The 13,953-nt window shown below is 35.7% G+C and overlaps 1 protein-coding gene across 1 annotated transcript in view; it reads right to left on the bottom strand.

Annotated features, from left to right (window-relative positions):
• LOC132362730 (ELKS/Rab6-interacting/CAST family member 1-like) overlaps nucleotides 1–13,953 on the bottom strand; it is a 184,514-nt gene that overhangs the window by 104,935 nt on the left and 65,626 nt on the right. The window contains 1 exon segment of the mRNA XM_059917706.1: nucleotides 1,379–1,795. Within this exon segment, the coding sequence (XP_059773689.1) occupies nucleotides 1,379–1,795 (417 nt within the window).

Here is a 13,953-nt window from a genome sequence, read left to right as displayed (position 1 = left end):
ACTGGTCCAATCACTCTGGGAGACAAGACTGATATTCAGAGTTTTGAAAACGTACACACCCTGAGCAAATTCATTTCCGGAAATTTATGCTAAAGAAAAAAATTAATGTACAGGGATATATGGTTAGGGATATTCAGTGCAGCACAGTTTTATAATAATGAAAAATTAATAGTAGTCTAAATTTTCAACAGTAAGAAATATAAACAAATGCAACAGAACATTATAAATTCAACTGAAATTACAAAACTCTACATGTACTGACAAAGAAGGATGTTCAAGACAAATTATTAAGAAAAGCGGGTAACATTACCCGCATCATGCATTATGCATCGCTGCACTACCTAACACAGTAGCCACTACCTACACAGAGATACTTAAATTTAAATTTGATTAATTAAATTTAATTTTAGTTATATTTAAATAAAATTTAAATTTCAGTTCCTCAGTCACACTAACCACATTTCAACTGCTCAACTGTCACACGCAGCCAGTGGCTACCATATTGCAGAGAGCAGATACAGACCGTCGCCATCATCAGGGGAAGTCGCTGTTTTGCTGCTTTTAACCGCCTTCCTCACCCTTCATTTAAAAAGGGATTATTCAGACTGGCACTAAAATAGTTCTGAGATTTTTTTTCCCCCTATCCAAATGTGAAAATTATCTGAAGACTCTGACCTCATATAGAGAAGTAGAGCTGTCATTTTTTTTTAATTCAGTGTAAGATGAATTATTCACTTAAGCTTTCTTAAAATGAAGCATTACATAGAAAAGTGAAAAATTATCAGTAGACACAGTGGTCAGCTAAAGTCTCAGTTTCCTCTCTAAAAATAAGTGACAGCATACCTCTGTGTCATTCCCTCTAGCTGTGCCTCCAGGGCAGCATATAATTTTTATCACGGATCTTTTACAGCAAGGCAACAGTTCCCATGGAAACCACAGGGCAAACATCCATTACTGCTGCCTAGGACTTTATAAGCACACCGAAACTGAGGGAATCGCTTACTTTCAATTATTAATATTTTAAAATTGAGCAGTAGTTAGCTACTTTAATTCTGGTTTTGTTGTGTGTGTCTCTATGAACAAATCAATAGATGAGGAACAAATCAAGAAAATTCTGTGCCCCTCTAGCAACAAAATGAGTCTACAGAAATCAGGAGGGGGAAAAAAAACCCCAGAAAGGTATTAAACCAGTATACATGCCAGCCAATGTCATCCCATACAAGACAGCAAATCAGAACAGAAATCAGTGCAGAACTTAGGTAAGAAAGAAGAAATTCCCTTGCACTAGCTCAGGAGAGCATATAAATTTATCTAGGTCAAAATGCTGACTAATCAGGAAAAAAAGACAGTCATAACAACTGAGAAAGTGGCCACTCACCTCTCTCAACAGAGCGTTCTCTTTTTCCTTCTGCTCCAAAAGGCTTTCGAGGTGGTGGACATGCATCTCTGCCTCTGCCAGTCTCCTTGTTCTCTCATGGTCCTCCTCAGTAGCCTTAGCAGAAAGCCCCTTGCTCTGCAACATCTCCAGAAGCTTCTTGATGGATTCGTCCCGAGCGTTCAGGGTTTGCTTCTGAGTCTCAATCCGCAGCTCCATCTCCTCCAGAGTCTTTCGAAGGAGGAACAGCTCCTTGGCCTGCCGCTCATGCTCAGTGTGCAGCCTCTGAAAGTTCTCCTCCGTCAGCTCTGCCACGCAAGGCTCACCAGTCCTACTGTTACTATCCTGTTGAAACACCTGGTTCAGGTCCCTCTGGATCCGCAATTCATCCTGGAGAGCCTGGACTGTCATTTGCATGTACTGGTATAAAGACAAAAAAGAAAACCCAAATGAGCTTTCCTCCTCAAGTAGCAGAAACAAAGCAGACTACGGGCAATGAGAAAGCAGCTACCACAGCTCTCAGAACCCTGCATTTAGCAAATGAGGATTCACATTATTCTGTTTTACACTGTCTTTAAAACTGATTGAGATAATCTGTAAAATGTCAGTAATTTAATTTGTGTTTATTACCAACAGGAAACAAGGTCAGTCTGGCAGCTCCTCACTTTGCTTGACTAAATAAAGACACTGTTCAAGATTAACAGAAGGTATTACACAGAACTGAAGGTGAGGAGTGGGGAAAGGCAGGGGAAACCTATAGGAATACGGACACATCATACAAAAAATTTCACCAAAAAACACAAAGGATGGCAAAATACAAAATGACTTTTAAGTGCTTTACAATTAAGTTAGCACATTAAATAATAAACATATGAGTGCATGCCAGAATGTGCTTAGCACTCCTTATGTGTTAATTCATTTAATCCTCATTATAACACATGTACTATTATTTGAATTTTATTGATGATGACACCGGGCATACAGAGACTTAAATAACTCACCCCAAGATCACACAGTAAGTAACAGAGCTGGCATTCGAATTAAAGCAATTCTTGCAGCTCACTGAAGCTAGTACCCAAAGGTAATTAGATAACTTGAAGCTTTAAAAACAAAAAACAAAACACAAAAAACTGAGGCTGTGTGTGCTATTTATACAGAAGAAGATAACAATATAAGTGAGTAATTTGAGTAATTAAATGAAAATGTTAGTGCAGATAAGCTAGTAAAATGTTCCAGAGGGTATATCTTTAGCCTGTATCCCTAACGAAGGTATATGAACCTTTAATCTGAATGGATAAATTCTAGAACATTATACAAAGAACCTAAAAGGAAGTTACATCAAGAATCATGTTTTTAGAAATGAAGAAGCAACAACAGAAAATCACCCTTTGTATTCAAGGTATTCAAGGTCTGGCAGTGTGCCGCAGTGGAAGGAAACTAACCCACAATCAGAAGACAGGAGTTTTAGTTCCAGCTTTCACACTAAAGAGCAACCTAATTTGGAACACATTGCCATCTTTCTGGGTTTCAGATTCCTCATATTTAAAGTGAGGCTATAAATGCCTGCACCATCTTTTCACAGAGCTAATAATATCATTGAAATCTTTGTGGCATATATGTTAAAACAGACATTGTTTAAAATTTTTGGCAAACTGCAAAACAGCAGTAAATATCTCAAGGAAACGATCTGGCAAGTGTACAAAGACGCTCACTGTTGTTTACACCAGCGACAAAATTAGAAACAACCTAAATGGATATTAATAGGTGATGAGTTAAGTAAATGAGAAATGTCCACCGAGTTTAATACTATGCATCAATTTTTTTAAATGTAGATTTATAGTTACTGATAAAAACTACAGTTACAACATATTAAGAGTAAAAAAGCAGATATATAATAGCAAGTATAGGATGACTGTGATTCTAATTTTTAAAAAGTATAAACATGCAGAGAAAAGTCTAAAAGGATGCAAACAATTACCAGTATCTGGGTATGGGTAGATTTTACATTTTTCTTCATACTTTTTTGTACTATCTAAATCCCCTACAGTAAGCAAGTAATCAATTAAAAGGGACATTTTTACCTTTAAAAATAAGAGAAAAGACTTCAGAGATGCCTGCTTGGCTGTGTTCAATTTGCTACCACTTTGGTTAAAAGGGAGGGAACAATAAATATTTACTATTTACTATAAATAAAAAATATCATAAGAAATAAAAATACTTCTGTAATGTTACACAAGTAATAATTAATGGTTATTTGGGGGAACAGAGGAAGGCAAGAAGGGAGGAAGGGAGGAACGAACTGGAATCACTGGGGGACAACACGTAAGAAAACTTTATTCTATTCCCCATAAAAATTTTTTTAACTGAAGTGTAACTGACATTGAAAATTTTTTAATAATAGCTTTATTGAGACATAATTCACACATGCCATAAAGTTTACCACTTTAAAGTATGTAAGTCAGCAGTTTTCAGCATATTAAAAGTTATACATTGATCACTACTATCTAATTCTAGAACACTGCCATCACCCCTTAAGAGAAATCCCATATACATCTGCAGTCACTTCCCAGCCACTTCCCATCTTTCTCTCCTCCTAACCCTCCCTCCTCTTGAATTTGAACTAAATGTATGTACTACCCACCCAAAAATTAAATTAAAAAAAATGCCTAATGATATTTTTCAGCCTCAAAAAGGAAGGAAATGCTGACACACGCTGCAACATGGATGGACACTATGCCAAATGAAATAATCCCGTCACAAAAGACAAATATTACACGAGTCCACTTACATGAGGTCCCTAGAGCAGTCTACCTCACAGAGACAGGAAGCACAAGAGTGGTTGCTAGGGGCTGGGGAGACAGGAGACGGGAGACAGGGAGCGACTGTTTGATGGGTGCAGAGATTCAGTCTTACAGGATGAAGAGTTGTGGAGATGGATGGTGGTGATGGCTGCACAACAGTATGAATGTACCTTATGAACTGTACACCTGAAAATTGGTTAAGATGGTAAATTTAACATGGTGAATGTAAGCTGTATTTTACAACGATTTTAAACACTGGGGAAAAAATATGCCTGCCACAGAATTCCAACGTGTTGATATTAAATAATTTACTTATAACTATTGATAAATATTTAGTTTGGTTCTCATTTTCCACTATTATAACAGGCACCTTCACATGTATATCTCTGCACATTTATCCAAATTTTTCCTGGAGATAAATTCTGAAAGGTGGAATTCCTGGATCAGAGGGTATGCAGTTATGATTTTAATACACACAACAAATGATCTCTAAAAGGGTCTGTACAGATTTAAACTTCCACCAAATGATGTCTGAGCACTTTCCTATACCTTTGACAACTGGGTATTTTCTTTCTTCTCTTTCTTTTTTGGGCTTTCCTTTGATTACAAGTAAGACTGAATATCTATTCACATATCTACAGGCGCTTTGTATTCCTTCCTTTGTGACTCATCTGTTCTTGTTCTTTGCTCATTTTGTTTTGGGGACATTTAACCTTTCTCCTAATCCACTTTAAGATCTTTTTATATTTGGAAAACAACCTTTTGCCTGCTGTACATGTTACAAATATATTTCCAAATCTGTCATTTTTCTTTTAACATAGTTTATGGCAACTTAAATACAGAATTTTTTTAGTGCAAAGATAAGAACCTCTTCTTTTATAGTTTCTGGTTTTGGTATTATGCTTAGCAAGTAGTGAACTTTCAATTATGGCAGTCTTCAAACTCTCCAAAAGCACTGGCTTTTTCTTATGAAAAATAAATTCACAATAAAATTATCAGGTATTTGAATTCATGAATATGATTCTTTAAATAAATTTAACTACCCGCATCATGCTGTAAAGATTCTCAACAGTTGTTGGAGTTCAAAATCCTTCATAAAAAGATGTGTCAAAACGCTAATTCTCTGAAGCCTATAATCAACCTCCAGTTTCATTCTTTACCTTTGGAAGTCATATAATCCAAATAAATTCTGAGCAAGCTTATCCCACAGGGAAATATCAGAAGTTAAATTCAACAATGAAACTGATTTCTAGGTACAACTGTCCCTCCTTTCCTGGACACTCATCACCAAATTCATTCAAATCAGGAGAAACAGATGTTGACGACAGCTAACAGTCTCGCATACACTTTAGCACTTGTGATTATACTAGAATGGCAAGCACTGTTTTGGTGAAGAAAGAAAATACAACGACTAATGTGCCCTGCTTCTTCAGCTCTGCTTGCACCCATTTTACTAGAATACAGAATTAAAATGATGCTCTGATTGGTAGCCAAGAAGGCTACACAGCAATTTTCTCCATTGAAATGGGAATCAGCACCCCTTCTTTAGGCTACATTCAAGCTAGATTCACTTTACTAAAATTCCTGCCAACTCCCCTGGGAGAAGAAAGCAGCAGCAGGCAATAAGCCAGGCTGCTCTTTCTCTAGCACATTCATACTGAAGATAAAGGGAGCATATCTGCACATATCACAGACATTTACCATGACCGACCAAAAACACATGCTGAATTTAGCAGGACAATCTCAGTTGTCAGATATTAGGAAAATTTCTATTTGGGAATTCTGCTCATGACACTCTCCAAAATGATCTCACACTTCTCACATGCCAAATTGTACACCAACACTCACTAGTCTACTTCTGCTCACTCTAACACTCAGCTTGAGCTGGAAGACTGGAAGAATAACTGCTTAAAATTTAGTCCAAGGATTGTGCTAAAATTACACCAGGCTGTTATCTCAATGAAATGGTAGGATGTTGTGAACAATAGAATGAAAATTCTTAAATCTCTGATAGGGTTTATGATCATTTTTTAGAAAAATACATCTCAAAAACAACAAAACATCACAACAATGCTTCATATATTTTAGACAAATATCAGAAGCTCTTCTGAGGCAAAACTTCCATTAGTTTCTCTGAACAAGAGAACGCTTTGATCCAGTTTATCCTGATTTCTAAAATGACAGAACCAAGGAGTCTAGAGCTATTTTTAGTTACAGAAAAAGAATATTATGGATACATGAAAATGGTCATCATCACAAACAGTATACTGTATCCCAGAGAGTTCAATGCACTATTTGTCAAGATAACCATTAGAAAAAATACCAGTACTGCATCTTATTATGTTAAATTAAGAACGATTTTTTTTCTGAAACATGTAAATACATACATTGAGGAAACTTTATCAATGCAAGATGCAAAAGAGTTTATAATAATTCTTACTAACATCACCCAAGTCGATCCTCAGGCTTTGTGATGTTCTGATCTGTGCTGTACCGTATGTGTCCCTAAGAAGAGCACTTACCAGCCCAATCTGCAATTTATTTCTTTGTATCTGTCTTCAAGAAAAACTTTCTAGAACTTGGGACTTTCATCTTTTTACTCTAGGGCACGGCACAGTGTTTGGTATAGTAAGTGCTCAATAAATTTTTGATGAAAGATTGACAAAAACAAATTTTCACGCATTATTTTGAAAGTAAATGGCTACTGGATAGTAGATGCAAATCAAGTCCCTGGAAAATTTTATCTTTCCCCTATAACAGAGAGAATTACTCTTATTCTGTAACAATTAGTTCCTTACCAGCTAACACACAAAAAATTCTATCTCAAATACAAACTGGCCAAAATACTAAATGCAATCCTAATTTTTAAAAAATGTTAATTATACACTCTGGATTTATTTGTGTTTGATCTGAAGTGAAGAGAAGCATTTTCAAATAATTAACTGTCAACAAGAATCTTTTATACTTTTAATACTATACAACATACACCAAAAGTGTAGGATAGAGTTCTTATCCAAAAACAGAGCTTACAAAGTGGTAAAACTTAATAGCTATATATACACACTCACAAACCAGCACTATACCTTATTATAACTTTTAAATTAAGAATATTCAAGAACGAGAAATGGGACACATAAAAGCACTTATTATATATGCAACATACTCAAATGAAGTTCAGATTCTATAAGATCACTATGATTTGGATTCATGAATCTTTAATATGAAAAGAAAGTATTCTAATTTCTATCATTTTAGAAGAAACTCAAAGTTTTTTAATGAGTCTGAATCTCCAAGACTGAGACAAAGGAAGAGCCCCTAAGGTAGTTCATTTCGTCTGATCATTAGTCTAGTATTCTTTCCGTTGATTCTTTCAGTTGCTGACAAGGATTTATTTTCTGTGCAGCAAAGCACACTGTAAACTCTCAAATATTAAACCAAAACCAAGTTCTCAGACTGATCTAAATAAACACCAGCAAGAGACATACTACAGTGCAAGAAACAACCACACCAGAATTCAAATGGATAGATTAAATTGTTTAAATGAATGCTACTTTGAGCTTATTCTCCTCTAAAACAGATGTCAGAGTCAAGAAAATGAACAAGCAATTATTCCAGATTCCTAGCAGCTACTCTCTGCTACTGAATCCAGGAGAGAAAAAAGAACATCTGCCTTTATGCCAGCATAACCCAGAGGAGAAATTAAAGAATAAACAAAAATACTATCAAAATGGGGAAGTCCCGAGGTCATAATACATTCTATTATTGTGTGCTCATCAAGACAACAACTCAAGTGACAATAAACTGATTTTAGTACAAGTTCTAGAAATTCCAAATAGCTTTCAGTTACCCAAACTCCCATACCATTTACTTACCCCTTAGCCTCTACTTAAAGAGTATAGGTATATGTATAACTGATTCACTTTGTTATAAAGCAGAAACTAACACACCATTGTAAAGCAATTACACTCCAATAAAGATGTTAAATAAATAAATAAATAAATAAATAAAAATATAAATATAAATAAATAAAGAATATCCTCTACCCGTTCCCTCACTTTCACTCCCAGCTAAATCCTACCTGTCCTTTCATCCTTAGATCAGGCATTACCTCCTCTAGAAAGCCTGTCTGACTCTCAAACTGAACAAAAGGCAGAACTAGAGAGGAAGGAATGGGTGGAGGAAGAAAAGTACAGAAAGAAGAAAAGATAATATCCCAAACCAGATATTACAGTAGTAAAAATATCATCCTAAGCAATGTCAGGATTGAAGACGTCATTCCATTAAAAAATAACATCAAAATAAAAATTTTTTTTAACCTTAAAAGTAAAATCAACCAGCAGAGGGATCCTATAGTAACCATTTCCATAGTGTTTAACTTGAGAATGCTCAGTACTAACAAAGCAAAGGCAGAATTAAATACAAGGGACCATAAAGGTACTGTTCAGTCTAGCAGCATTTTAAGTATCAACCTCACTTCTTTCTTCATGCTCTACAGCCCAAAAGTTTCAAGCACCTGCAACAGACGTCAATGAGGTTAACAAAATTCCCAGATTTAGTCCCTGAAATACTAGTATATAAATCAAGAAGAAGGGTGAAGAAAGAAGGGTAAAGAAAGAGGAGTTAAGCGATACCAATCAGCTGTGAACATGTTAAGAGCTAACCCTGGCAATGTTACAACTGGGAGTGGATTCAGCTGAATAAACACACACCGGAGGCAGCAGCTTGACTGTGAGGCGGGGAGGGGGGGTGGTCCCTGCTGACATTCAGCTGCAGGACATGGCATAAAGCTAACGGGCTAATGTCTGTGTCCCACAGAGCTATGTCAACACTGAAGTCACTGTGTGCCCAAAGCTTTCCAGAAGCTACAGAATTCCTTTATCCTTTTTTTCCCCCCCTTTTCCTCCAGAGAAAGAGAAGAGGCAAGGAAGACTGATATTGAGGGAGAGTACAAAGAGATCATGACCTTACAATCTTACAGAAAAGCACTCCTGTACACTGCCATTGTTTAAGATGCTTTCACACACACTATGACTAAACTGTGTTAAACTGAAATGAAGCCCATCAAAATTATTTACATAAATAATTGTCTTGGGGAGAAAATAGCATAGAACATATACAAAGAACATCAGCTAACCAGAATAAACCAACCAAATTACTCACATTTTTTTTCAAGACTTACCTCTTTAATAATGGGCTTTCTTGTAAAAATCAAATCTACACTAGGCAACTGATAAGACTACAACAGTCCACTGTTGTATTTTGTTCTAGAGATACTAAGACCAAGTGCAGTTAAGACAAGAGAAGGAAACCAAAGGTATAAGAATTAGAAAGCAAGAAAGTCATTATACAGAGATTGTAGGATGAAAACTCAGAAGAAATTACAGACAAAATATCTGTATAATTAAGAGTCCAGCAAGGGACTTCCCTGGTGGTCCAGTGGTTAAGAATCCACCTTCTAATGCAGAGGACGTGGGTTCTGCATCCCACATGCCACGGGGCAACTCAGCTCACGTGCCACAACTACAGAGCCCAGCAGAGCCCACGCACTGCAACGAAAGATCCTGCATGCTGCAAGGAATATCCCGCGTGCAGCAACTAAGACCTGACGCAGCCAAAAATAAAACAAATAAATAAATAAATATCAAAAAAAAAAAGAGTTTAGCAAGCCTGGCGCATATAAGATCAACATATAAAATTTAACTGCATTTCTCTACAAGGAACAAATCTTTAAAAAGTGTCATTAAAAAGAGAGAGAGGGCTTCCCTGGTGGCGCAGTGGTTGAGAATCTGCCTGCCAATGCAGGGGACACGGGTTCGAGCCCTGGTCTGGGAAGATCCCACATGCCGCGGAGCAACTGGGCCCGTGAGCCACAACTACTGAGCCTGCGCGTCTGGAGCCTGTGCTCCGCAACAAGAGAGGCCGCGATAGTGAGAGGCCCGCGCACCGCGATGAAGAGTGGCCCCCGCCCGCCGCAACTAGAGAAAGCCCTCGCACAGAAATGAGGACCCAACACAGCCATAAATAAATAAATAAATAAATTTACTTAAAAAAAAAGAGAGAGAGAAAGAGAATCTTGATAAATAAAACTAAAGAAGCATCTGGGGATAAAATAACAATAAAAAAACTATTATGGAGAAATCATAATTGTTTCAAAAGCAAAACACCAAGGTATAAATATTATTTTCTTTGTATACAATTCCTTAATTTTTCCATGGCAACCATCAAATAAGGCATATCAAAGACTCTTTTGCACATGCTTCTGTAAAAATGTTAAGTAGATAAAAGAAATCTTTAAAAATTAATAAAATTTTTTTGAAAATCAATTTAGGTAGTAAACAGACAATACAAAAGATTGCTTCATGTTTTAGCAGCACGTTGAGAGGAAATAAAACCATATGGGATCTTCACAGGGTATTTAAAAGGAAAATACATTTGTTTTCTCGACTCTCACCAATTTTATCACATAAACTCCAATAAATACATGTGTTACCATTATTTTCATTCATCTCCTACATCCATATTTACTCATCGCGTTGTATTTTCAATTTGAATACTTAGGTCTATGATCACAAAATCTTTCACTTCACTTCAGCTGACTGCATACTTTTAGGGGAAAGTTAAACATGCACTTACCCTATGACCCAGCGATTCCACTCCTAGATACTTCCGCAAGAGAAATAAAAACATGGCCACAAACACATCTGTATAAAAATGTTTACAACCGCTTTATTCATAAGAGCCAAAACTGGAAACAACCCCATCAACAGGAGAATGGACAAATTGATTATGCAATATCCATGCAATGAAAACTACTCAATATTAGGATGACTATGGATACATGCAACAACACGAATAAACTTTAAAAAAAATATATAGTACACTGAGCAAAAAAAGAAGCCAAACACAACAGAGTACAGACTATATGGTTCCATGTATAGGAGGTTCTAGAGCAGGCAAAACTAATCTAAAGTGAAAGGAATTAGAACACTATCTATGTGTTCAGGGCAGGGAAAATACGGATTGGGAAGGAGCTCAAGGGAACCTTATGGGATGATGGAGATGTTCTATATCTTCGTAAGACTGCATTATACGACTACTGGCATTTGTCAAAACTCATGGAACTATGATACTGAAGATCCATGTATTTTGCTGTATGTAAACTATACTCCAACAAAAAATAAATATATTAAAAGAGAAAAAAGTAACAGATATAGGTCAGAAAAGGGAAAAGTAAATAAATATTCAAGATAATTTCTTAACAAGTAGGAATGACTTCACTTAAAAGAAAGAAGGATAATTTAGTTGACTTTAAGAACACTTCCAGTCCCAACATGTATTATGCTCTATCACCTAATTCAATTGTAACCCTGCATTCTTAAAAAGGTTAGAGAAGAAAGCAGAAGCTCGAGGCTACAGAGACTCATTCAAATATACAACAACGTATGGAAATCACCATCAACAATTTGCCTTATTTGCTTCAGATATCTCTCTCTCTCTCCCCCACCCCTCACTGTTGCTTATTTAAAATTCACAGAAGTGATGTCATCTGTTCTTGATTCTCTTTGCAAATTGCTCATGTTACTCAACATAATGTGTCTGAGAATGTAAACTGGTATAGCCACTATAGGAAACAGTAATGGAGGTTCCTCAAAAAATTAAAAATAGAACTGCCATTAGATCCAGCAATTCCACTTCTGAGTTTTTATCCAAAGAAAACAAAAATAACTAACTCGAAAAGATATCCGCACCCCCATGTTCACTGCAGCATTATTTATAATACCCAAGATATAGAAACAACCTAAGTGTCCATCAATGGATGAATGGATAAAGAAAATGTGGTGTGTATATCTATACACATATGTGTATAGATATACACAATGGGATATTATTCAGCCATAAAAAAAAATAAAATCTTACCATTTCGGAGGGGGGGGGGTGGAACCACAAGCTCACAGGTAGAGAACAGATTGGTGGTTGCCAGGGGTGGGGGACAGGGAGTGGGTGAAATGGGTAAAGGGAGTCAAAAGGTACAAACTTCCAATTATAAAAATAAATAAGTCCTGGGAATATAATGTACAGCATGGTGACTATAGTTAATAACACTGTATTACATATTTGAAAGTTGCTAAGAGAGTAGATCTTAAAAGTTCTCATCCCAAGAAAAACAAGTTCTTTGTAACTATGTGTGGTGATGGATGTTAACCAGACCCAGTGTGTTGATCATTTTGTAATGTATCCCAATAGCAAAATATTGAAACTAATATAATATGTCAACAATACTTCAATTTTTTAAAAACGTGTTTGAGATTTATCCACACTGATATACATAACTCTAGCTCATTCACTTTTATGAACTGTATAATACAGGTTTCACAATTCCTTATCCAAAATTCTAAAATCCAAAGAGCTTTAAAAAGACTAAATTGTTCTCCAAGCTTAATGGAAAAACCTGACTCAACTGCTATGAGGCTATTTACCATTTATTTATCCAATTTAATATGAATATTCCTAAGTTTTGCTACAGATTTAATATGTTTGATGACTGGGTATTGTCCAGATCCCAATGGGAGTATTACACAATATACAGTTTATATACTGGATTACCTTTCAAAATCTGAAAAACATCTAAATTCCAACATACATGTGCCCTAAGTATTTTGGAGGAAAGGACTGTGTACTCACATTCCATTTTGTGAATAAATACCAACTTATCCACTCACCTACTTGAGGAACAGTTAGATGTTTTTCCACTGTTATCACTGTTACAACAAGCACATGTACATCTACCTGTCTCCTTGTGCACATGTGCAAAAGTTTCTCTCAAGAAGACACACGGAAATGAAACTGCCAGGTAGTAGAGCGTGTCTTCAACCTTACTGGTCATTTAAATGTACCTTTTTCAATTTACTATAAACAAGATGCATGACACAGATGATAAAAGGGAGCAGATATCCAGCCTATAACTTTCATATCTACAGAACCATTAATCATATAACACTTTCCATTAATCATAAAACCACTTTCCTAGAAGGAAATTTTTGGTGGAAATGGATTGGGTTGTTAGTTAAAAAAAAAAAAAAAAAAGAAAAGCTAAATGATTGTGCATTCAATTCTATCCATAAGGAATAAAGACAGTGTTTTCAAAGAAAGTTATTACTTATGAAGCTACTTTAATTAGCAGAGCCCAAGTATCGTTGTAAGGCTTGAGAATTTTTTTTAAAAAGCAATAATTCTATCTATAGGATCTTTTCTCTCTGAAAGAAGGAATGAGAGAAGAAACAGAAAAGATTGGAAAGAATCCTAATTTCTCTCCGCTCACCCTACTTCCTAAAATGGCATCTTTCCCTGAGAATCCCCACAAAATACAACTACTTTAATCTCAGTACCAAAAATTTTGATGTCAAAGATTCCTATAAAAATGATCTTAGAGATAAGGACACTGAAAATCTGAAAGCAACAATAATCAACAGTTTCAAGAATTTCCTTTCTATCCTTTTCATATTTATTGGAAAATAAATAAATAAGCAGGCTTCTTTTTTCTCTCAGGTATTTGAGAAACAAAAAAGTAACACAGGGATACCTGATTCATTACTAATGTTTAAAATATTTTTAAACTAAACTTATGAATTGGGATAGATGCTTATATAATTCGTTTTTTCTGACAGCTTTTAAGAACACATTCTTTGATCCCCATATTATAAGGAAAATTGGCTTTTTAAATAAACCTACTTGCTTAACCCAAGGTATCTAAACAAAAACAAGAAAACTTAAATGAGA

The sequence above is a fragment of the Balaenoptera ricei genome, chromosome 3, assembly GCF_028023285.1.
Source record: "Balaenoptera ricei isolate mBalRic1 chromosome 3, mBalRic1.hap2, whole genome shotgun sequence".
NCBI lineage: Eukaryota > Metazoa > Chordata > Mammalia > Artiodactyla > Balaenopteridae > Balaenoptera > Balaenoptera ricei.
The sequence above is the reverse complement of the archived record's forward strand: the minus strand, read 5'-3'. Positions and strand labels throughout refer to the sequence as shown.